Raw genomic sequence first — 27,051 nt, forward strand, 5'->3', positions numbered from 1 at the left:
ACATCATTTAAGAAGGAAATAATTCCAAAATCTATCTTTTTAGAAGACAATTAAATTTATTTAACTTTTCTTTTAATGCCCCAAGGTTATCATTACATATATTTATTACTGTCATTAAGATAATATTGAGGTGTGTACAGCTCTTTTTCTTCTATACTTTTTCATTCAGGATGACTGGATTTTTTTTTTTTTTTTGCAGTTTGTTTTTGGCACTGTGTTCTTTTTATATTTAAGGAACACATTCTTAGTGAGTGCTCACAGGGCTATATTATGAGTAAAACAGGATTTTTAGTTTCTAGCTTGCTTCCCAGTTCTCACCTGTGATTCAGACAGAGGCAGCTGCGAGACAGCTAAGGTAAAGCCAAGTGAGGGGTCACTGGATAGGATGAGTGAACGACTGTTTCTCATACAATGCCACTATTTCATTTTTTACTGAGTTACCTTTGGTCATCAGCTGCATTTTGACTGCTGTTCAAGACAATTCTCCAAAGATCCGAGGATACCAGTTTCTTTTGGTCATTCACAAGATTGATATCTGGCAATTGCAGTTCACACACTTTGCTTTCAGACAGACTAAATTCTCGAAATGCAACAAAAACCTTCTGGAGCTCATCCCAGTATTCCAAACTACAAGGAATCTATATTAAAATGAAGAAGATTTTAGAAGTTGCAAATAGAAACTATAAATAGAAACTATGTTTTTATATTTGTTGAAATGCAAATTAAACCATAAAAGTTATAACATTAATAAGACTTTTAAAAGAGAATAAGGTAATAAAAGAGACAGGTTTAGAATTTTTCATATATTCACCCTGTTTACCTACCTTAAACAGCCAAGAAAGGTTTTAAATAAAAGAGAAACAATGGGGAACAAAATTCTGCCAGGTGTTAAGTGTACTTTAAAGCTATGGTGATTAAAAGATAAGGCTGGAGTAGTAACATATAGATTAGAAGAACAGAATAAAAAATAGTATAAGATACATTTTAGTAGGTAATAAAGGTCCCATTTCAAACAAATAGAGGCAAGTTGGGAAATGAGGTTGCAAGAACTAGCCTGCCATTTGGTAAAACCAAAGTGGGTCCCCTATATCATTTCTACATGAAAGTAAATTACAAAAGGCTCAAAACGTTAAAGGCTAAAACTGAGAGCATAAAAGAAAAAATGAGCTACTGTTTTTATCATAATAGGGCAGCTTTTTCTATGGGTGGCATGAAACACATGGATGGGGAAAAAACCCACACACTAATGACAAAATCAAATAAAAAAAAAGCAAAGTAGGATAAGACAGGTAATATTCAATGACAGATGTAGGAACAGTTGTTATGATAGCAAAGAGCTCTTACAAATCAATGAGAAAATAAGGAAGCATATAGAAAAATAGTAAAGGCAATTGTTGGAAGAGGTGATTAACCATGGCCCTGAACATTCCATCATATTCTTGCTAAGTGTGCATAGGTTGTAAGACCCTGAAAGCTTTTAACTGGGGTCATTTCACAGGTTGTGTTTGCAGAGAGCAACCTTGAGGGATGAGGTAAAGGCTCTCTCCAGGACAAAAAGCAGAATTGCTCTAAAACAAGTGGATTTGACAAGCTTCATGTTCCTCAGCTATGCCACATATCTGTTTTACATGCATGGCATCTCCCTGGGGGTCCTTCTGTACCATCTTCATGGGACTCAAGGGCAAGACGAACCAATGCAAACATGATGCTCACTTTGCTTGCTGTGCCATGAGTGGTAATATTCTTTGTTTTGTACCTAAGACTCATGCCTTCTGCCAGCATCCATGAAACACTAACAGGAGAATTTATTAGCTTGCATAAGATAAAGTTCCAGACTCAGACAGCAATTAGTCCATAAAACTAAAGCCAGCCAGTAAACATGAAGAGATATTCAACTTCATTAATACTTAAGGAAATTTAAATAATGTAATATATTTATTAGTCTGTCGGTTTTAAATGACTGATGTTCCAATTTTTGGAGAGGTAAGGGAAGAAGCATTTCTACAGGATCATTTTTGGAGGGTAAATTGGAAATATCTATTAAATGCTTAGAGATATAAGTCTAAGAATTTGTTTTATAGAGACCCAATGCAACTATGTGCATGTGTGTGTATTTACTTCAGTACTGTATGTATTAGTAAGAAATTGGAAGCTACTCAAGTATCCATCAATAGGGGATTAAATATAAGAGGCAGATCTATAGAATGGATTACTGTACAGCAATTAAAATGAATAAGGAATATTAGAGGATTAAAGATGGTGGCATGAGAGGTGAGACAGAGGCTTCCTCCTAAAACCACATATAATATGAAAATATAATTAATACAACTAATCCTGAAAGAGCAACAGGACAGAAGGCTGTGCCAGACTGCATAAACCTGGAGAAAAGAATAAACCTCATGGAAAAGGGTAACGTACCAAAGCCATAGCTGGGTGGGACCCAAGACCTTCCCCCACCCCAGTTCACTGGTGGGAGGAAGAGAAACAGAGCGGGAAGTGAGTGGAGGCCTGGGACTGCTGAACATCTAGCTCTGGAGATCTGCCCTGGGAGAACAAACCTACATTTCATGGTGCTCTCGTGATTAGGGGGGTTGGAAAGCTAAGATAGGCAGAATACCTGGAGAGACTGAGACTCCAGTCACTTATGGAAAACAGGGATCCATGTCCAGCTGCTCAGGGACAAAAGAAAGGCAGGCAGTCTGAGAGACTTCCTAACAGTGAGAGGGCTGCTAAAGGGGCAAGGATTTCACAGAGCTTACTGCTCAGGAGAAAGGACAGGTAGACAAAATTTCCACGTGCACTCTGCCAAGCAGGTTGGGAACTTTCATGATCTTCAGGCACTCCAGCCCCCTGGCTATCTATGCAGGTCCAAGGCCCCCCTCCATGATACGTAGCCTACTGCGCCTTCCTCCCGGGCAGCCCCACCTGGCTCGCAAACTGGAAAACCCTACCCTGGCATTAGGCCAGCCAGAAGGGAGCCCCGCATACAGCAGCTACAAACACAAAGCATAGAGGCTTATACCTGCGTGCTTGGCCCACTGGTTCTGGCAGTGGAGACAGGCATAGTAGCCAGGAAGCAGGAAACAACTCTTTCCTCCCCCCAGGCACCAACACCACTCCCCTGCAACCCTGGACATTACTCCAGGGGCTGAGCAGCTCCAGGGAGTAGAGCTTTGGGGTGGTACTAGATGGCGCCACATACAAATATGAAACGTCAAAGGAACCTGGCACAAAGCAAAATTGTGAATACACCAGAGAAAGAGTCAAATGAAAAGGACCTCATGAATCTTCCTGAAAGAGATTTTAAAATAAAAATCATTAACATGCTTATGGAGGTAGAGAAATATATTCAAGAATATAGGAATGAATTCTAGTAAGAGATCCAATCATTATGGAACACAGTATAAGAAATGAAACATACAATGGAAGGTTTTAAAAGCAGAATAGATACAATGGAGGAGATGATAAATGACATAGAAATTAGAGAAGAGGAATACAAAGAAGCTGAGGCACAGAGAGAAAAAAGGATCTCTAAGAATGAAATAATACTGAAAAGAACTGTGTGACCAATTCAAACAGAACAATATTCGCATTATAGGTGTACCACAAGAAGAAGAAGAGAGAAAAAGGGATAGAAAGTGTCTTTGAGGAGGTAACTGCTGAAAACTTCCCCAATTTGGGGAAGGAGATAGTCTCTCAGGCCATGAAGGTGCACAGATCTCTCAATATAAGGGACCCAAGGAAGTCAACACCAAGACATATAATAATTAAAATTGCAAAGATCAAGGATAAGGATAGACTATTATAAGCAGCCAGAGAGAAAGATCACTTACAAAGGAAAGCCCATCAGGCTATCATCAGACTTCTCAGCAGAAACCTTACAGACCAGAAGGGAGTGGCATGATGTATTTCATGCAATGAAGCAGAAGGGCCTCGAATCAAGAATAGTTTATCTGGCAAGATTATTATTTAAATTTGAAGGAGAGATTAAACAATTTTGAGATAAGCAAAAGCTGAGAGAATTTACCTCCCACAAACCATCTTTACAGTGTATTTTGGAGGGACTGCTATAGATGGAAGTGTTCCTAAGGTTTAATAGCTGCCAGGAGAGGTAATAAAACCACAGTAAAGAAAGTAGAACAGTTAATTACTAAGCAAATACAAAATTAAATCAACTGCCCCCAAAGTCAATCAAAGGATTGAAAAAGAGTACAGAATATGACACCTAACATATAAAGAGAGGAGGAGGAAGAAAAAGAAGGTGGGGGGAGAAGAATCTTCAGACTGTGTTTATAATAGTGTAATAAGTGATTTAAGGTAGACTCTTAGATGGTAAAGAAGTTAACCTTGAACCTTTGATAACCACGACTCTAAAGCCCGCAATGGCAATGAGTACATACCTACTGATAATCACCCTAAATGTAAATAGTCTGAATGTACCAATCAAAAGATACAGAGTCAATGAATTGATAAAAAAACAAGACCCATCTATATGCTGCAAACAAGAGACTCACTTTAAACCCAAAGACACACACAGACTAAAAGTGAAGGGATTGAAAAAGGTATTTCACACAACTAATAGGGAGAGAAAAAGCAGGAGTTGCAGTACTTGTTTCAGACAAAATAGACTTCAAAACAAAGAGAGTCGCAAGAGACAAAGAAGGACATTACATAATGATAAAGGGGTCAATCCAAGAAGAGGATATAACCATTATAAATATCTATGCACCCAACATTGGAGCACCTACATATGTGAAACAACTACTAACAGAATTAAAAGGGGGAAACAGAATGCAATGCATTCGTTCTAGGCGACTTCAACACTCTACTCACTACAAAGGAGAGATCAGCCAGACAGAAGATCAGTAAGGAGACAGAGGCACTGAACAACACATTAGAGCAGATGGACCTAACAGACTTCTACAGAACTCTATACCCAAAAGCAGCAGAATACACATTCTTCTCAACTGCACATGGAACATTTTCAAGAATAGATCATATACTAGGCCACAAAAAGAGCCTTGGTAAATTAAAAAAGATTGCAATTGTACCAACCACTTTCTCAGACCACAAAGGTATGAAACTAGAAATAAATTATGCAAAGAAAATGAAAAATCCCACAAACACATGGAGGCTACACGACATGCTCCTAAATAACCAATGTATCAGTGACAAAATAAAAACAGAGCTCAAACAATATATGCAGACAAATGACAACAATAATTCAACATGGCAAAATCTGTGGGATGCATCAAAGGCTGTGCTAAGAGGAAAGTATACTGCAATACAGGCCTACCTCAGGAAAGAAAAACAATCCCATATGAACAGTCTAAACTCACAATTAATGAAACTAGAAAAAGAAGAACAAATAAGGCCAAAGTCAGCAGAAGGAGGGACATAATAAAGATTAGAGCATAAATAAATAAAATCGAGAAAAATAATAGAAAAAAATCAATGAAAGCAAGATCAATAAAATAGATAAACCCCTATCCCAGACTTATAAAAAAAGAGAGAGTCTACACAGATAAATCAGAAATGAGAAGGGAAAAACCACTAAGGACACCACAGAAATACAAATAATTATTAGAGAATACTATGAAAAATATGGTAACAAACTTGGATAACCTAGAAGAAATGGACAACTTTCTAGAAAAATACAACCTCCCAAGAATGACCCAGTAAGAAACAGAAAATCTGAACAGACCAATTACCAGCAACAAAATTGAACTGGTAATCAAAAACCTACCTTAGAACAAAACCCATGGACCAGATGGCTTTACCGCTGAATTTTATCAAACATTTAGTGAAGACCTAATACCCATCCTCCTTAAAGTTTTCCAAAGAGAAGAAGAAGAGGGAATACTTCTGAACTCATTCTATGAGGCCAGGCATCACTCCAATAACAAAATCAGGCAAAGACACCACAAAAACAAAAAAAATATTACAGACCAAAATCCCTTATGAATATAGATGCAAAAATACTCAACAAAATATTAGCAAACCAAATTCAAAAATACATAAAAAAGATCATCCATCATGATCGAGTAGGATTTATGTCAGGGATGCAAGGATGGTACAACATTTGAAAATCCATCAACATAATGCACCACATCAACAAAAAGAAGGACAAAAACCACATGATCATCTCCATAGATGCTGAAAAAGCACTTGACAAAATTCAACATCCATTCATGATAAAAACTCTGAACAAAATGGGTATACAAGGCAAGTACCTCAACATAATAAAGGCCATATATGACAAACCCACAGCAAACATTATACTTAACAATGAGAAGCTGAAAACTTTTCCTTTAAGATTGGGAACAAGACAGGGATGCCCACTCTCACCATTTCTATTCAACATATTTCTGGAGGTCCTAGCCATGGCAATCAGATAACAAAAAGAAATAAAAGGTATCCAGATTGGCAAGGAAGAAGTTAAACTGTCCCTGTTTACAGATGACATGATATTGTACATAAAAAACCCTAAAGAATCCACTCCAAAACTACTAGATCTAATATCTGAATTCAGCAAAGTTGCAGGATACAAAATTAATACATAGAAATCTGTTGCATTCCTATACACTAAGTATGGAATAGTAGAAAGAGAAATCAGGAAAACAATTCCATTCACAATTTCCTCAAAAAAGGATAAAACACCTAGGAATAAACCTAACCAAGGAAGTGAAAGACCTATATTCTGAAAATTACAATACACTCATGAGAGAAATTAAGGAAGATACCAATAAATGGAAACACATCCTGTGCAAATGGACAGGAAGAATTAATATTGTCAAAATGGCCATCCTGCCTAAAGCAATCTACAGATTCAATGCAATACCTATTAAAATACCAACAGTATTCTTCAATGAACTAGAGCAAATTCATCCTAAAATTCATATGGAACCACAAAAGACCTCGAATAGTCAAAGCAATCCTGAGAAGGAAGAATAAAGCAGGGGGAATTATGCTCCCCAACTTCAAGCTCTACTACAAAGCCACAGTAATCAAGACAATTTGGTACGGGCACAAGAATAGACCCATACAGATCAATGGAACAGAATAGATGGTCCGAGATATAAACCCGGCCATATATGGTCAAATAATATATGATAAAGGAGCCATGGGTATACACTTGGGAAATGACAGCCTCTTCAACAACTGGTGTCAGCAAAACTGGACAGCTACATGCAAGACAATGAAACTGGATTATTGTTTAACCCCATACACAAAAGTAAACTCGAAATGGATCAAAGACCTGAATGTAAGTCAAGAAACCATAAAACTCTTAGAAGACAACATAGGCAAAAATCTCCTGAATATAAACATGAGCAACTTCTTCCTGAATACATCTCCTTGAGCAAGGGAAACAAAAGCAAAAATGAACACATGGGACTACATCAAACTAAAGAGCTTCTGTACAGCAAAGGACACCATCAGCAGAACAAAAAGGCAGGCACCCTACCGTATGGGAGAATGTATTTGTAAATGACATATCCGACAAGGGGTTAACATCCAAAATATATAAAGAACTCACATGCCTCAACACCCAAAAAGCAAATAACCCAATTAACAAATGGGCAGAGGATAACAACAGACAACTGTCCAAAGAAGAAATTCAGATGGCCAACAGACACATAAAGATGCTCCACATCACTAATCTTGAGGGAAATGTGATTAAAACCAGAATGAGATATCAACTCACACCAGTAAGGATGGCCAGCATTGAAAAGACTTAAGAATAACAAATGGTGGTGAGGATGCGGAGAAAGGGGAACCCTCCTACACGGCTGGTGGGAATGTAAGCTATTTCAACCACTGTGGAAAGCAATATGGAGGTTCCTTAAAAAACTAAAAATGGAAATATCATTTGACCTGGGAATCCCACTCCTTGGAATTTACCCAAAGAATACAAGTCCTCAGATTCAAAAAAACATATGCACCCCTATGTTTATCTCAGCACTATTTATAATAGCCAAGATATGGAAGCAGCCTAAGTGTTCATCAGTAGATGAATGGATAAAGAAGAGGTGGTACATATACACAATGGAATAATATTCAGCCATAGGAAACAAATTCTACCATTTGCAACAACATCGATGGAGCTGGAGGATATTATGCTCAGTGAAATAAGCCAGGTGGAGAAAGACAAATGCCAAATGATTTCCCTCATTTGTGGAGCATAACAGTGAAGCAAAACTGAAGGAGCAAAACAGCAGCAGAGTCACAGACTCCAAGAAGAGACTAGGGGTTACCAAAGGGGAGGGGTGTGGGAGGGCGGGTTGGGAGGGAGGGAGAAGGGGATTGAGGGTTATTATGTTTAGAATATATGGTGTGAGGGGTCACAGAGAAAACAGTATAGCACAGAGAAGGCAAATAGTGATTCTGTGGTAAGTTACTACACTGGTGGACAGTGACTGCAATGGGGTATGGGTGAGGACTTGATAATATGGGTAAATGTAGTAACCACATCCTTTTTTCATGTGAAACATTCATAAGAGTGTATATCAATAATACCTTAATAAAAAATGAATAAATGAATAAGAAATAGCTATATATACTAATAGAAAAGATATCCTATCCTTATTAAGCAAAATTAAGCTTTAAAAAGAGACCATGTGGACTGATCCTATTTGTCTTAAAAAAAGACTGGGCTCTTAGGTGTCTCTCTTTTGAAAGCATTCCATCATGATCAGAGCTGATCACTGCCTCTGTTGTATCCCTTCAACATCTAATACATTCCTTTATCATAGAACTCCCTACACTTTGTGATTTCATATTTACATGTTTGTCTCCTTTAGTTGACTTCAAGACCCTTGAGGCAAAAACGGCACACTACTTTTTAAAATGTTCTTAGCATCTAACATAGTTTGTGGGACATAATAGGATCTTAATAAAAAAGCTTCCTGAATGAAGAGATTTCTCCTTAACCTTTATTTCCTAAATAAGTGATTCTTATTCTTTCACTGGTAACAGATTTTTACCTCCCCCTTTGACGGTTTCTTTTCTTTAAACAGGGACTTGAGCATCCATGTTTGGAGAGATGCTAAGTAGAAGAGAGAGGAACAAAATGGATATGCAGAAGAGACTAACAGTGTAATGAAACAGAGGCATATATGTCCTGGTTAATGATAAGGAAAAGTAACATATCCATAGTATTCCATTTTTAGCTACCATTTTTTGGAATTCTCTCTCTTCTTGCTTTCTCTGACATGTTTTTCCCTAAATCTCCTGTCTCTAGATCTTTTTTTCCAAATATATTTGTAGAGTCCCCAGTTTCTCAGTCTCTCATGTTTAAATCTTTCTCATCTATCAAGGTTGAAATGAAATACCATCTTTCTTTGAGCCTTTTCACTTAATCCAGATGGAGAAATATTCACCCTTTTCTGAACTCCATACTTTTTAAAAATGGGAAGCTGTTTCATAGTTCTTATCATTGTATATCTCATGTTATAGTTATTTCTATACATGACATCTTCCCTGGTAGACACATTCCTTGAGGGAATGATTTCCACTTAGCTAAGCTTTGGATTTCCACAGCACCTGGCAAATGTATACAGTGAATGTTCAAAACCAGTTGCTGAATGAATGAATAATTCATGAAAGAATGAATGAATATATACATATGGAATGATTCAGTCCATCTCTGGCACATTAAAAATTTTCCACAAAGAGGTATGGAAGATGAAAGAATGAACTCTGGAGTCAGACCTAATGAGATTCAATTCCGACCTCCATTAGCTACAAGTCTGTTGGCAAATTAACTTATCTAATTTCACTTCCCATCTCTAAAAAAGAGATAATAAGAGAACTATCTCATGAGACAATGCATCTCCTTTAATATCACACAGTAAAAGCTTAAAAAATGTTAGAGATGAATTGTTTATGCTTCTCATGCTCAAATAACACTTCTAAAGCTTGTTATCAGAATCAGGTAGTTGAGATTCTGATAACAGTATCTAATAATAAAAGTCCTGCTTGTTAGATATTCTAACAAAGGGTTGAACTTGTGGGAAGAAAATAATATATCTTGAACCTGGATATTCAGGACAATTGTAATCATAGTTCAATAAAGTTTCTGCTGCACACATATGCAAATGTTGGCTATAACTTGAGAAAGAGGAAGGAGTATCTCATTGCTTAACTCCTCTCTGGACTGCCAGGAATGGCCAATGAGTCAGTCCTTTGGCTTAGGACAGTCACAACCTGAAGTGGGTACACGGTATGGGAAGTGGGTGCAACACCAAGAAGCTCAGTGAAGAGGGCAAATGAGTTTAGAAAAAGCACATTTAGTATATTGTTTTGTAATACAAGTAATAAAATGTAACATTCAAAATCATCTTCTTAAGAGAGATGTTACAGAGAAAATTGGGTGGAAAAAAATGCTGTTTCTGGTATTGTGTCCAGCAGTTCTCCATTAAAATATATAATAGTTTATGAAAATTAGCTGCCACACTGGAAAGCAGAGTGGAGCCTTGAGGAAAATGTACTAAGAAGTTTTGTTATGCAAGGCAAGGGTTGGAATTGGTTCATGATCTCAGGCAAACCACTGTGGGCAGCCTGGGCAGTTTAAGGGCAATGGAAGTGGACTGTACCAAAGCTGCAGCTTAGGGAAGGAGGAATTGTGGAAGCTCAAAAAGAGAGATTTGGAAGAGAGCCAAGGAAAAACTTTACTTAGTACACAATTTTGTGTGAAGCTGGCTCTGTGGTTATACACTTCAACTGGAACATTCCAGGCTACTCTGGAAATTCAGAAAACAATAGAAAACTACTATAGAAATACATCCCAAAGTATGTTAGTTATGTGTTTGTCAGGATTTTCCTTTATACACCCTATTTTCCTTGGTTAATAAAAGGGCATTAATAAATTCACTCCAAATGAAATGACTTGAAAAAAATTTAAATTGTATGTGTCAGTACATTTGCAAAGTCACATGATAATCCTTTCCCCCACTTATAAGAACATATTTGCCTTCAAAGCATCTACAGAAAAGCTAATAATGAGAACAATTAGTACATTAAAGGTAATTTCAGTCAACTATCCATTCAAAATGTATACTGAGCCATACACTTATAAACCATATAATCTTCATATTTTCTTATTTCTTCATCATAAAAAAATCACGCTAGTGTTATGCTCACTTAGGATAAAACACTGGTCCTGACACTTAGATCATTGTTGTACAACCTTGAGCAACCCATTTAATGACCCAGCCTCAGTTTTGACACTTGTGAAATGTAGGTAATAAAAACTGTATTGTTTTTAGGCCAAATAATGATTTTGGACTTTATCTTAATATCAATGGGCTATCTTTGAAGGATTTTAAGCAAATTAGCTATGCAGTCAAATTTATGTTTTTAAAATCTTGAAGATAGTGTGTAGAGAATGTGTGTAAAAGAGGCAAGCCCAATGTGAAAGGACCAACCAGAAGGCTAGGGCAGTGGGCTAAGCGAGAAATGCAGCTGGCGTAGAGGGTGGCTGGTGGCAGTGGGGTTGAATTGGGGAGATTCTTGGGTTACAAAAAACTTGTTGACTGATGAGATATGAGCAGAGGGAGGTGTCAAGGATGACTCCCAGGTTTCTGGCTCTAGCAATTGTGTGGCTGCTGATGTCATTTACTGGGATGGGTAAGACTGATTTGTCTTGCTGGGGAGTAGGTTTGTGGTATGCATGGGGTGCAGGAGGGGAGATCATGAGTTCATTTTTAGATAAGCTGAGGGAGGCACCAATGAACTATCTATGTGGAAATCTTGACGAAGCAATTGGCTGTTTTGGATAGCAGGTAGGGAGTTAACTGTGTTGAGACATAGAGGTTTGTCCAGGGTTGTTAGCCTTTTGTAAGAAGAGTATAACAGAGACAGAGAGCAATGAAGTTTACGTTATTTATTTGCAAATGGATGTTTCAAATGGTGGGTTAAGAATATAAACTGGATAAAAGAGGATGTGAAAACAGAGTAAATTGATAAAGGTAGAAAGAAGAGAACTATATTTAATGAATATTTATGTAAACTGTATTTATGAATGACAAGTGGGGCTTGTTGAGTGGTCAGGCTGGAGAGATTGGAAAGAGGTGAGTGAGATTCGGATGCTGGAATGAATGATTTAGGAGGCAGAGCAATTGTGGATGACGACAGGACCCAGGGCTCGTGTGTGAGAGTGCGTAGTCAGGCGGAGTGGAGAATGAAGAGGATCACGAGAGGGAGGGAATCAAGCTGGGGTTTGGTTGGGTCATTTATGGGGATGTTGTGACAGTGAAGAAAAAGGCTGGAAGCTACAGGCCATGGGCCAGAGACTTCTGAGAATGAGGGAGAGAGGCCAACAACTTAGTAGATGGCAACAACAAAGACAGTGAAGTAGACAGAGTCTCCAAGAAGCAGGAGGGTTTTACAGGACGGTAGAAGAGTAAAGGCAAGTGGCATTGGTGAGCAAGGAAAACATCTCATCTCCGACCTCAAGGTAAAAGGGATGTGAGAGAATAAAAAGCCTCCCTGGGAATGGCGAGGTTTCATTTTAGACCCAGGAGTAGGGGAAACGCCTGAGGCAGAGTGGAGGTTCAGGGGAGTTTACTAATCTTAGAGTAGGCACTGCAGGGTTCATCGGAAGGGTGTGAGAGGCAGCGGGGGAAGGAGGTTGGTAAGAGGAGGAAAAAGGAATGCAAATCAGCATCTAGACAAGAGAGAGAATAAATCTTATAGCTTGGGTAGTGACTAGGAAAGAGGCAAGTGAGGCATGTGTTGGAACTGAGTCCTGATTTGAGGGGTAGAGACAATGGTTGTGGTTCTAAAAGTAGTTGCATTCTGTGTATTCTCTGGCAAATATTCTTAAAGAACTCCAGCTATTTTTCCAATCAACTCATAGCACAAAGTCTGATACATGGTATATGCTCAGCGAATAGTTTTTAAATTAATGAATTTATGAAGTTAATGAAGATAGGTGCTGAAAAGCTCACAGTCTTTTCTTTTTTTATAGTCTTCTTAAAAGGTCTTATTTTATATATTGAGCCTTCCTTTCAAATTATTTTGCAATCACACCCATTTTAACAAACTTTCCACTGGCTCATTAATCTTCCTTTGCCTTTAGTTAGAAGTTAACAGTGCCCAGCTAATATCTAGGTTAGTAATAATGTAATTAAACTAAAAATCTAATGCAGTCATACTGTTCTTCATATGGTGGCAATTAATTCTCTAGGAATAACTTCTGGGCTCTATTTTGTGTGATCTATTTAAAATAACTTTATTATGTCCTTTTAGGTTTGAAAGAGATGATGTGAATGATCTTTAGTTACATATCTATAACTTAGGATTTATTATTAATGCCTGCACTGAATAACTTGAAGGAAAGATGACTTTTCCAAGAAAGTTTGGTTGCCAAAAAATAGTTTAGAAAGCCTGAATATCTACTACTGAGTCATAGGAAGTGGGAACAAGTAAACTGGGTTTCACTGGAAAACATTCCATATGTAACACATGGTACATTTCAAATGACTGTCAAGATTATATATATTTTTATTACATTTTGTTTTCCTATCCATTATTTGACAGACCCTAAAAAATTAGCCAGCCATATATAATAAACGGAACTCTTAGCATATGTGGTCTTTTCATATGAATGTATTTTAGGTTGTATATCTGCCAATTGGTAAGAACACATGTATTTTTGCATTTAAAATGTTATTCCACAATTTGTTTCCATTTGATGGCTAATTTGGGAAGACTTGCATATGTGTTGGCCATTTAAAAATATTTTTGGTACACAAAATATTTTGGCACTTAATTTGTTTTTATTACTTAACAGTATTGCCAGGACTATTAGCAGGGTTGCAACTGCCCTTCTATCCTGATAGATAAATAGTTCTGATTTCTTTGTGCAAGGGCTGCTGAAGCTGGTCTATTGTCCCTTTGCCCATTCAGCTCCACTAACCAACCTATGAAAAGGATACAGAAGAAATGTCTCCTCTGTATGTATGTAAATAATAATAAAGAGCTGGTAGGTAGAGAAGAAATTTTTCAAGTGACATACTTTATGTCTGCTTCAACTGTCCTTTCTTTTGTGTTATGATAAATAGAGGTAGGACTGCTGACTGAGTAGGACTGAGGAGTGAGTACAAAGCCAGCACTTGCATTCAGGACTAAGTGAAGCCTGGTCGCAGCAGGGGACAACATCTTTGTCACTCCTCCCACCACAAGTGCAAATTGCCCAGGACACTAAATCAACAGGTACATTAGGGGGAAGAACAGCTGCTTTTCCGTCATCACCCGTATTTTTGGTAGTAGCAATGATAATAACACTGATGGCAGCTGTGGCAAGAGAAACTACTTTGTGAACAGCCCTCCAGAATTTACAAAGATTTTTCTTATAAATTATCTTAGGAAAATATTATTCCTTTCTTTCAGCTAAATTAACTGTGGCTCAGAGAAGTTGGGTAACACATTCAAGATAACACATTCAGTAAGTGGCTGATTTTTTGGCTCTAAGTCCTATCCTCTTTAAACTAACGACCTTTAGAGCGAAGAAGAAAAACAAGCCCCATAATGTGTTATTTACAGCTCTCAGTTCCAGTTCCGTTAAAGTGGATTATTAGGAAGAAATTTGAATGTAGAATGCATTTTGATCTTCACTATTTATCTCAGTTACTTCTTTTGGAAAATGTTCTCTTTAGCAGTCTTCGTCTTTTAGCACCTTCAATGTGTTGTGTCTCTGCTTTGCCTTCCATGGTTGCTGGTGAGAAGGCAGCTGTTAACTTAGGGAGTATCCCTTGAATATGATGGGTCATTTATTTCTCCCTCGTTGGACTCAAGGCTGTCTTTTGACAGCTTGTGTTTGGTGTGGAAATCTTTGAATTTGTTCTAGGGGTTCACTGAGCTTATTGGATGTGTAGACATTTGAGTAGTGATCAGCCATTCTTTCTTCCCCTTTTCCTCTCCTTGGAGGACTCCCGTCATGAAAATGTTAATAAACATAATGGGATTCTCCAGTCTCTGAGGTTCTGTTCATTTGTCCTCATTCTTTTTCTTTCTGATCTTTATACTTGATAATCTCAATTGACCTATTTAGGCTCACTAATTCTGTCTTTTGTCTACCCAATCCAATTTTTCGTTTAGTTATACATTCCAAGTTCAGGATTTCTATTTGGCTTTCTTCTTCATAATTTCTAACTCTTTACTGATATTGTCTATTTGGTGAGGAATAATTCTTGTATTTTCCTTTAGTTCTTTTTCTTTATGACTGATTTATTTTTTAATTTTTTTATAAAGGTATCATTGATATACTCTCTTATGAAGGTTTCACAAGAAAAACAATGTGGTTATTACATTCACCCTTATTATCGAGTCCCCCTGCATACCCCACTGCAGTCACTCTCGATCAGTGTAGTAAGATGCCATAGAGTCCCTATCCTTTAGTTCTTTAGACATAGCTTTTTTCAGATTCTTTGAACATTATGTAAAATAAGTGATTAACATCTCTTGTTTTTGCATATCACATACATTTTGTTGGAAACTGTACATCTAAATTATATAAGTTTTTATTGTATTACTGAATGTTAACTATTACTATTATTTTATTATTAATAAATAATGGCCACAGTAGAAATCAGATTCTTTCCCTCCCCTAGGGCTATGTATTCTTTGTCATGTGGCCTCTGAAGTCTCTACCTGGTGAGCTTAGTGGTCAGTTGATTAGACAGAGATTTCCTTAAAGGCCTGGAACCACTAAGTCCTCATCCTTGCAACGGGGCTCTGTGTGCCCATTGAGGCTGCCTTCAACTCTGCCTTAGCCTTCCCCTCCTGTTTGCACAGAACCTTAATAAGGTGAGTCAGAGATGAGAGCATAGGGCCTCCTTAGGTCAATCTAGAGGATGTATAGAGTCTAGGGCAAGTGAACAGCCCTATACATGTGCATGACTTTCTAGTTTCCCAAGAATCTACTGGAGATTTTCAAAGCCCCTGTGAACATCTCATTCCCCAGCTTTTCCTTGTAAGCTCTTTAGTTAGCTAAAAAGTTTATCTAGTTATCCAGTGCTTCAATCAGCCTAAAACTAATCAATTTCCTTAAATTCTTTTTGACATACATATTGTGGGGGGAGGTTTATCATAATGGAATGTTCCTAGTTGATAACTTCTAAAAGAATAGTTATTATGAAATTCTTATTGTGTCAATAGAAAGTTATTTTACCTCATAAACCAAGCAAAAGTATGTACTGCATTTATAAAGTCAGGGTGGTGATAAGACCAAATATATTCCCCAGTGGGGAATGCATTGGCGAGATTAGAGGTAGGCAGGTTAAAAGAGTTTTTAACTGATGACTGGAAGAGAAAAATCAGTGGATAGTTAAAATATAGAATGTCAGGTCTGAGCATGAAATGGTGGATTGATGGGTGACTGTAAGAGACAGTGTATATATATAGAAATTAGGACAAATGGAAAGCTACTTAATCATTAAGACTTAATAAGTTCAACAAACAGCTTTGCCTCAATATAATACAGAAGAGATTTCTATTTATGACTGTGATTGACTTAACCTTCCTTTTAAATTAAAGAACATTTGCCTCAGTTATTTATAATTACAACAGGAGAAACACTGTAATCAGACAGAACAAATACAATTGAGTAGAGATACTTTTCAATAATTAATAATTAAAAATATATTCTGATAATGGCATTTGCTGTTTCTTTGTGTGTGTGTATGTGTGTGTTTCTACTTCCAAGCATTTGCTATCTCAAATGTTTTAGCTTACAATATTATTGCTTTTTTTGTATCTGCTTTTCAGTCAATTTTGAAGGAAAAGAAAAGCATCTATACATCTTCAAGTAATAGAAGTTGCACACACACACACACACACACACACAAAACCTTAACATATTGGAACCAGTTGAGAAACCACAAGTATTCAAATGCAGGAAATCATGATTTTATAACATTTTAATGTGATCTACTCTTGGGAAACAAAGTTAACCAAACCCTATTTCTGTACAGGAAATATTCCAGCGTACAGTTGTAATACATTGTGGTGAAGGGGTGTACAGCTGCAGATTTTTCACCTGTAATGCCCCACTGGTATTGTGGTTTACTGCATTGCAGCAAGACTGCCTTCCTGGCCGGAAAACCCTGTAAGTACAAACAAGACTCTAAGTCCAGATTTTATTTTCCCTTGGTATCAGAATATGGTAATTTAAGAGCCCTGAGAAATACTTTCTAGCCTTTAAAAGGAAATACTTGACATTCTTTTATTAGGATCTATGTTTGGGTTTGTTTTTCAAAAACCTTAACATATGACCCAGTTATCTTATCAATTTATCAATTTTCCAAGTTCCAAGCAAATGCAGGTGTGTAATATGACATCTTTCAAGATAATATGTTTCCTTAGAGAGAAAAAGTCTTAAGTCACTTAACCAGTCTAAGCCTCAATTTTCTTATCCATGAAAACTATGAGGATCAGTAAGATAACTCTAGCTCTTTCCAATTCTAAAGCAATATATAAACAGAGGATTTGTTTTTTTAAGGTCATATTTTAGTAAGAGAGTTTATATTTTAAAGTGCATACTATGTGCCAAAATTTATTCAATCTTAATGGTAATTCTGTAAGTTAGTAAGAGTATATCCATTTTTCAGATGAGGACAATAAAGTTCAGAAGGGTTAGAACAATTTGCTAAGGACTTCAGTGATAATGTTATAGAGTCTGCACTGCTGGATTCTAGAAACCAGGGAACTCACTACCTGTCATAAAGTTAAATGTTTAGACTACATCAGAGGGGTCAACAAAGTTTTTCTGTAAAGGGCTGCACAGCAAATACTTGAGTTTTGTGTGCTCTATTTAATTTTGCAACAACTTTTCACACACGCAACTACTTAACTTTGCCTATTGTAGCATGCAGATAATACCTAAATGACTGTGCCTGTGTTCCCACAAAATTTCCCACAGAAACAGGTGGTGGGCTGGATTGGGCCTACAGGTTGTAGTTTGCTGATCCCTTGATTAGATGAAAAGTGTTGCCCTTACAGAGGCCCTTTCAAGCACATGTATGGTGGGAGATAATTCTCCATGGTCTATCACATTTCCACACAGCTTACAGTATAGGTATTGTCTTTATTCCAGATAATCTTTTCAAGGATATATGTATAGCAAACAACTATTAGAAGACAGAGATAGTGTCTCCCTATTAAAAAAAAAAAAGGCAAGCATGCTTACTGCCCATTAGAAAAGGTGTGGGTTCCCCAAGGTCAGTGTTCCTCTCCTGTAATGTGACTCGGTGTGTACACATGTCACCTAGCTCTCTTCATGTCATCCAAGGGAACAGTCTTGAGGAACTGGCACATGCAGACACTCTGATATAGGTAATAAACTGTGCATCTCTGACCCAGCACTCCCATGTTTTCTATCAGCATCAATGATAGTGTGGCAGGCTAAGTTGTTAACTTGCAAATAGGGTAAAACTTAAGACCCAACATTTTTTGGCAATACCTATACTTTAATATATATTTTATATGTATCACATGTATCACACACATATATAAGTGTATGTATAAGAATGGGACCAATTAGCCTGTCAATTACACTTAATTTCTTCAGCCAATATTTCTTATTTCCAAAAGAAATGTTTCACACACATGTATTAGTGTATGTATAAGAATGAGATTAATTAGTCTATCAATTATACATAATTTCTTCATTGACTATTTCCTGTTTCTAACACCAGGGAAAGCTGGAGACACAATAGTCAACAAGACATACATGGCTCCTGACTTCATGGAACTCACAATTAAGTAATATACAAATAGTTAAGTTCCTGGTGTTGCCAGAAATGATTTAAAATGTGTGGGTTTTTTTTTTCATCAATGCTCTATACTTCTCTGGTAAATTTGAATCTGTCTTTATAGTCCAAATTAATGTGATTCAGTTTTTTATCAGTGGAAGAGTTCATCCTCTCAAAGCCTAAGTCCATAATTTCATACTATCTTTTTACCAAATCCTCTATAGAGCTATTAGTAAGTAGGCAAGAGTGATTCATGTGATTTTGACTCTGATGGAGGTAAGATGGGAAGAAGAATTGTTTGTAAGCAGGTAACAGAAAGGGAAAAGAAGGAAAAGAAAAAAAAAAAACTAAGCTGCCATCAGTTTGTCTTCATCAGTGCTTCCTGAAATCCAATCCATCTTTCAAAACTATTCTCTTTACCTCCTTCCAGAAAAACAAAGAAAATAAAGCAAAAGCCCTCTTCTAATCATCCAGATTAAGAAGGGATTTCTCTTCTGAACTCCCAAGACACACATCATGGCTCAAACTCTTTGGATGGCGCTTAGCACATTATGTTCTGTTGCAGTTTTCTGTACATGCCTGTGTATAAAGGAACTCCAGTTTGTGTACCTTTGTGATCCCTGCCTCTCCTAAACGGACCCCTTGCAGAATAAGCACTAATCCCAGCTGGTATTCTCTTTGTTCAAACCTTTTACCAGAAATATTGCAACAGTCTTCTTGTCTGCAGCCTGCTCATTCAGTAAGCTTCACAGTTCCACCAAACAGATCGTGACAACAGTATGAGAAGCCAAGACTACAGTAAATATGCAGGCAGGGCCTTACTTGGGCAATTTACCTTTAGGAGACAGTCTCAATGCATTAAGCTAATCTTATTCTATTTCATTTTAAGCTTTCACTCAGTCACAGTCAGCAACAACGAAATACTATGTTAGGCACTGGAGATCACAGCTAAGTATTATACAAATTCTGTCATCAAGAAGCTCAGTAATATGCATAGGCCCAGAGTAATATGGGTGCTCTAAAGAGGGACAACTTTCCAAGCCTGGGTAGAGATAGAGGTGATCAGGGAAGGCTTCCTAGAAGAAGGGTCAAGAAAGGAATGTATTACAAATAACTTAAATTCATACATGTACAAGCTGTGTTTTATCTTTTCAGGATTCAACTTAAGGTCTTACCTACCTTCGAAATATTACATTATGAAAGAATATAAAATAAATTTAAATGAAATGTGAGCTGTCATATTTTATAAGTGTCATATTTCATAAATATTCAAAAATATACATAAATACAACTGACAAAAAATGACAATATAATTGGCATAAACCATTGTGGAGCATCCATTTTTAGAAATGGATAAGATGTATTCGAATATAAACTTGAAAATAAGGAAGCATTAATTTTTTTGTCATTATGTATATAACTAAATTTTATTCACAACACATAAAACTATTTGGAATTTCAAAATATATGTTTGAATCTGATAAGGCAAACATGACTAAACTTTAACTGTATAGTTTCGTAAGATAACCATATTCTCAAATGATCACTCAACACTGCAGCCCCAAAGTGGAATGCAACAAGAAAAGTGGTCAGGCACATCCATGATATATACCCTTACAAGGAAACATGAATGTCTTTGGCACTGATTTGAGTCTTTTCCTATTAGCTGTCATGTCAAATTTGCCTGAAATAATGACTTAAAGTAGTTTAGTGCCAATACTCTTAACCTTATACTTTCCTGACTTACCATTAAGAACAGCCACAGGGTGTTAGAAAATATGTCTATTTACATACCAACTGAACATATCAAAGCACAGCTCTCTTCACTTGGTTTATTTTCAGGTTTCAGGTGGCTAAGGGAACAAAGAAGGCTCTCATAGTTATCTATAATTTTCTAAGTCTTACAACATCATCTCTTAGAAAATCTACAGAGGCTAATTTTCTGGGCTGGAATGACTGGCTCTTTCTTCATAAATTTGCAGATAGAATTTCTGGCTGTACTGACCACCGTTATTTGGTGGTGACCTATGTCCTGTTAAGCGAATCATCATGTAGAAAGAATGTAATGTGGAAAAGATGAGTTTTGGGAATGCTTTTTAGACAATTTAGTTAAATTCATAATACATCATAGACTAGCATAAGAGCCACAGACACCTAATTTGCTGTTTAGGGGTACAACACAGACTTGATGTGGTAAATTTTTCTCTTGAGATTCATGAAAAGAAAAAAATAAAAATGCAAAATAGAAAAACTAACAAATAGTATGGACAGGGGTTATAAAACAAAACAAAACCCAAGAACCAGTTGTGCCCATAGATGAGTTTTTCTATTCACGCAGACTGACTGGGCGCCTTCCTGGGTGTTCCCATCCTGATCCGCCTCCCTGGACCCTGCGGCCCAAGGGAAAACAGTATTCTTGGAACGTGACACTCTTAAGAAAGTAAAAACACAGAGAACAAGTTCTTTTATATTCCCTAATATATCCAGTTCTTTAAAATTGAGTAAGCAATGAAAATCAATGGTATTAATTTTAAATTCTTTTGCAACAAAAATACAAATAAAAAGAATGGCTTACTTTAGGGTTAAAAATTATAAACAATTCTGTCACATCTTACACAACTATACAATATTTTATGGGTTTCGATTTTTATCTATAACCCTGGGTATGCAAAAACTGGCAATTCTGAAGAGCATCAGAATGATTTTACTCCTAGATGAAAAATATAGGATTATAGATCCTCTAAAAGGTAAAATCTGGCACAGGTCTAGAGAACTCAGAGATTGCCTGCTTTTTCTTGAATGTAATTAACTATGATTTTTTTCAACTACACACCAATTATATATCCTCAACCACAGGACTTGCTTTATCTCAGCTGAATATTATGGCTTAATAGTTTGATCTAAGTACTAAAAAAAATTCTTCTGGCTAAAAGCCAAATTCACAACTTAAAAAAATTTTTTTGTATAATAACATATCTTTTTCTAACTTCTGGCCTGCTTCTCCCTTTGGACCTCATCCCTGACAGACATCTGTATTTTGTAACTTTTCCTGCATTCTGGCTCTGAAGATACTCTGAGTTTTGGCGCAATGATCCTTTTCTGTTTGAATTCATTAGTGTGAGAATCGCAGCACTGGAAAGGACTTTGGGAGGTCATATAGACATCAACTTGCTGCTCTGGACATGACTCACTCCAAACCATGAAGACAAATAATGTTTAAAGATGTGTGGAGGAGATTTCAAGATTTCTCTCACCAACACTGGAGTGCTAAGTTTGCCTATTAGAAAATGCTTTATGCTTAAGTTTTCATTTTATAAAAATGTTATTTCACAGACATTACGACTTTCTATAAAATGAACTACAATATAACTTATATTTTTAGTCCATTAAAGGAATACTTAGGATTGAAATAAATTATTTGCTGGGCTCTAGCAGTCCAGAGTTGGGACAAGGGAAGTACTTAGCTAATATGACATAAGCATCACTTTACTGGTAGTAATACAAATGCTATAGATGTTGTTATTCTCATTCAGTTTGGTTTTGAATCTTATCTATTTCCATATATGAATTAAATTAATGTGTTCTAGGTTAATTTTTCATAAAAACAACTCTTAAAACCAGCATAATTGGGTTCCTTTACTAGCTATATGATCTAGAGCAAATTCTATTTGTAGTTTACTTATCTATTAAGTTATAATGATGATATGGAATGCATAGTGTTGGAAAGGTAAAGGAAAAAAGGTAGGTAAACTGCTAAGCACAATTTCTGCCACATAGAAATTGCTGAAAAAAAATGCAAGCTGCCTTTTTCTCTTAGTGAGGAATGAATTGCTGAATTTTATTTCTGTGGATTAGAGAAATTACTGCCAAGTTATGGTATGCATCCATGGATGTTAAAACCAATGTGTGAAGTTCGATGGGGGACTTTATAATGATGGATTGACCGGATACCATCTGATTAATTTGAAGCTGGCTTAAAGAGAAATGGGTAGACATCATGTACCTCCTACTGCTAATGCAACAGGAAGAATATTGTGTTGTTTGGGATTTTAAAAAAATAGGCAACGACTTTAATGGCCTTCCTAACAACTACAAGATTCCAGAAAATATGGGGGATTGAGGAAAACATTAAATATTAAAAAACAAAATGGGCCAAAATCCAGAATGTTGGAAACTCCACAGGTCAAACGATCCAATTTCCTCAACAAATAAATGACATAATGGAGAGAAAAGAGGGAACTGTTACAGATTAAAAGAGATTTAAGAACCTTATCAATCAAATGTAATGTGTGGACCTCCGTGGGATCCTGATTCAAACAAACAAACTCTAAAGAAATATTTTTAAGACAATAGGGGATAATTAAATACAGCTACTATATGATGTTAAGCAGTTATTGTTAATTTTGTTGGCTGTGATAGATAGAGAGAGTGAAGTTGTTTACAACTACTTACTTGCTTGCAATGCTTACTCAAGTGTTTATGGGTGAAATGATGAGATATCTGGGACTTCCTTTAATACTCCAGGAAAACAGTAACAACATCAACAAAAAGTAGTGAGGGGAAGAGGTGTAAGGAGGACAACAGAATATTGGTAATTACTAAAGACGTGTGAGAGACACACAGTTTATTACACTCATCTCTCTACTTTTGTATATTTGAAATTTTTCATGACAGAGACTTGAATATTTTTCTCAAGGGGCCCTGTCAGATTTTTGTTCTCCTCAACTAAAACTGATCAGATGATAGAAGTCTTTGTTAGGAAAAATATAGTAAGCATATCAATTATAAAGTTTTTAAAAATTGCTTGAAGTTTCCTTCAAAATCAGTTTAAGAATCATTCTAGAGGGTAGAGCTCATGTAATAGAAATTGTGATGAAACCATGCACATATCTTAGAAAAGGCCAGATCTGTACCCAATCAAGAAAAAAGGAAAATGGGAAAAAGAGGAGAGCTATAAAAAACAGTGCAAAAAGAGGTGATTTCAAAAAAAGTTTGTGCTTGGAGGAGGTTGCTGTTTTGGACCATCCCGTGGACAGGCAAAATTTAAGAAACACTGATCACATGTAGAAGTGTGTTTCATAGACATCTTCAATAGGATGGCCTGAAGTACTTCAAATTCAATATGACATAGATTTTTTTCAACAGTCTACAAGTATACATCCATCCCTATAGTTATGAAGGTAGGCTCTGGAGTAAGACTGCCTGGCTTTGCTCTTTAGTAGGGTGTGCCCTTGGCAAAGTCATTTCACCTCTTTGAGCCTTAGTTTCCTCAGCTATAAAATGTGAATGATAACAGTGTTTGTAGCACTGTGAGGTTGAGATAATCACATAATGCTCTTAGCACAATGATTGGCACTAAATAAGAAAACAGAAAGTGAGAGCCCCCAAGAAGTACAAAATTACTGCTTCCAATCTGAAACATTGGGATCTTTTTCCAAGTTTGTTTTTTTGTCTACCATTTATCAGGGTTTGCTGGCTAGTATACAACAGCATATGGGTATAGGCCAATTTCATCTAGGCCCTGTTATTGTCATCTCATGACCTCCTTTTAAAAATTGACACCTTGTTTCTAATTTCTTCCATCTCTAAGGAATGAATTTACAACTCCATTAACTACTTAAAAGCCCTCCTACCAATAACTTCCTCCATAGAATCAGTTGTAAACTAAATAACTTCATTATTTTAGTTTTCTACCTTTTATTTATTTATTCATTCATTCATTCATTCATTCATTTATTTTGTTATCCTTAATCTACAATTAACATGCAGAACATTATGTTTACTAGGGAAACATTTAAGTTTTCCCTTCTATTATATCTGCATCCAGACATTAAAATCTATTTATTCTACCATCCAGATGTCTTTCTTACATTCATTTTCTCTTTCCCATTCCAACTTCCCTTCACCAAGTCCCCTCCACAATCCCTATTTTACAGTCACTGTCCATCAGCGTAGTAAGATGCTGTAGAATCACTACTGGTCTTCTGTGTTGTACAGCCCCCACCATGAGCCCCCCACATTATACATGCTAATCGTAATGCCCCTTTTCTTTTTCCCCACCCTTATCCCTCCCTTCCCACCCGTCCTCCCCAGTCCCTTTCCCTTTGGTAACTGTTAGTCCATTCTTGGGTTCTGTGATTCTGCTGCTGTTTTGTTCCAGTTTTTCTTTGTTCTTATACTCCACAGACGAGTGAAATCATTTGGTACTTGTCTTTCTCTGCCTGGCTTATTTTACTGAGCATAATACCCTCTAGCTCCATCTATATTGTTGCAAATGGTAGGATTTGTTTTCTTCTTATGGCTGAATAATATTCCATTCTTTTTTAATCCCTAACTTCTTTTCTCCATCCTCCAATTCCTTCCATAAATATTTTCTGAGGAACTACTACATTCTAGCTTCTGGATGAGAGGGAAACATTGACGAATAAGGGATAGGGCATCTATTGTCATGAAATGTACTGTCTGGTGAAGATGTCAAACAATTAAGTCCAATGTGACCAGAGCACAGAATCCAAGAAAAAGATGGGCCTCAGCAGGGAAATGGCTCTGCCTTAGAGCCCTGATGACTAAAGCTTCTCTCCTAGTCAACAGTGCCTTAAAGTTATCCAATTCATAGCTTTCTATTTTTCCACTTCAAAATGTACTCTATTTGTATTCATGATACTCTGAGTTCCCCCAAATCCCTGGTTTTCACTATGCCTGGATTTGCTGACATTGCAGTCTCCTAGGCCTTCCTCATTGGCCACTTCTTTGTTTATTTCTTTATATGTTTCCTAGGAGTTCCACACCAACTTACCACAAAATTGGTGGCTTAAAACAACAGAAATTTAAGTCCGACATCAAGGTGTCAGCAGGGTCACACTCCTCTGAAGGTTTTTGGGAAGAGCGCTTCCTTTCCTTTTCTGGCTCCCAGCAATCCTTGGCATTACTTGGCACGTAGCTATATCACTTCAGTCTCTGCCTCTGTCTTTACATGGCCTTCTCCCCTGCAAGTTTTTGTCTCTATCCAAATTTCCTTCTTATAAGGATACCAGTCATCAAATTACAAATCTAGTATGACCTTATTATAACTTATTATAACTTAACTACAGCCTTATTATAACTTAACTATACTTAAATTGGAAATAGGGTCCAAATTAAGTCACATTCTCAGGTTCTGGGTAGAAAAATGAATTTTGGGGGGGACACTATTCAACTCACCCCATTCCTAATGGACTATTTATTTACTGGACATAGAGAGAGTTCTCATGGATCTATTCCCAGTTCTCTTATCTTTGAACTCTTCACTCTTTCTGAATGTAACTTCTATTTTACTTTTATGACTTCAATTTTCTTCTATGAGGATGACTCCACAAACCATTTCTAAAATAATCTGACCCTCTTCTGACTTGTCAGCTCAGATATCCAAACTTGTGGTAGGCATTTCATCATGATTATTCCTTTAAAACCTAAAATTGCAAGTGTTCAATGTGGATTTTAGTACCTCTTCCACAGTCCTGTCTACCCCATTTTTTTCTCTGACATTTCTAGACCCCATTAATGGTGTCCCATCCATCTGGTCATCTAGGCTAGATCCACAAAGTCATTTAAGTTTTCCCTTCTATTATATCTGCATCCAGACATTAAAATCTATTTATTCTACCATCCAGATATCTTTCTCTTACATTCATTTTCTCTTTCCCATTCCAACTGTCATTCTCATTATTGTTGAATAGCTGTGCTCTGAATAAGTCTCCATGCAGCTGACCTATAGTATTCTTTAGTCCATCCTTCTCTGTTATCAGCCATGGTCATTGCTCAGCTTGATGATTTCAATGACTATGCTTACAGAATAAAGTGCTTATGGAATAAAGCCCACATGTCTCAGGATAGCATTTAAAATCCTTCTCTATATGGCTTTAAGCTTACGTTTCAAGCTTATAAAAATACTATATTAACTTCCTTCTTTGCACTTCCATTAAAACTTACTGTATAATACTAGATGATAACTGCCTGTGTATTTGTTTCACAAAGCTTTCTTTCTAAGCTCTTTGAGATAATGCTTGTTAAGAACACCTTGTAAATATTATTAATCTGCACAATCACATTTTGGTCCTTCTCCTCAAGTTTGTAGGACAGAACAGAGACTAAGTAAATGGTAAGGATGCAAGAAGTGCTAACATGTAAATGCCTGACAACTGGTGAATGCTAAGTAAGCAAAATGTGGTATACAATGGAATGGATAATGGAATGGAATACTACTGAGCAACAAAAATGATATACAGATCCATAATACAGCATAGGTGAACTGTGAAAA

The 27,051-nt window shown here is 36.7% G+C and overlaps 1 protein-coding gene across 4 annotated transcripts in view; it reads right to left on the reverse strand.

Annotated features, from left to right (window-relative positions):
* VPS13B (vacuolar protein sorting 13 homolog B) overlaps positions 1-27,051 on the reverse strand; it is an 876,251-nt gene that overhangs the window by 97,213 nt on the left and 751,987 nt on the right. For all 4 annotated transcript variants that reach the window (XM_036876002.2, XM_057497864.1, XM_036875982.2 and 1 more), the window contains exon 40: positions 442-638. In XM_036876002.2, the coding sequence (XP_036731897.2) occupies positions 442-638 (197 nt within the window). The remainder of the gene's footprint in view (positions 1-441; positions 639-27,051) is intronic.

The sequence above is a fragment of the Manis pentadactyla genome, chromosome 3 (assembly GCF_030020395.1).
Source record: "Manis pentadactyla isolate mManPen7 chromosome 3, mManPen7.hap1, whole genome shotgun sequence".
NCBI lineage: Eukaryota > Metazoa > Chordata > Mammalia > Pholidota > Manidae > Manis > Manis pentadactyla.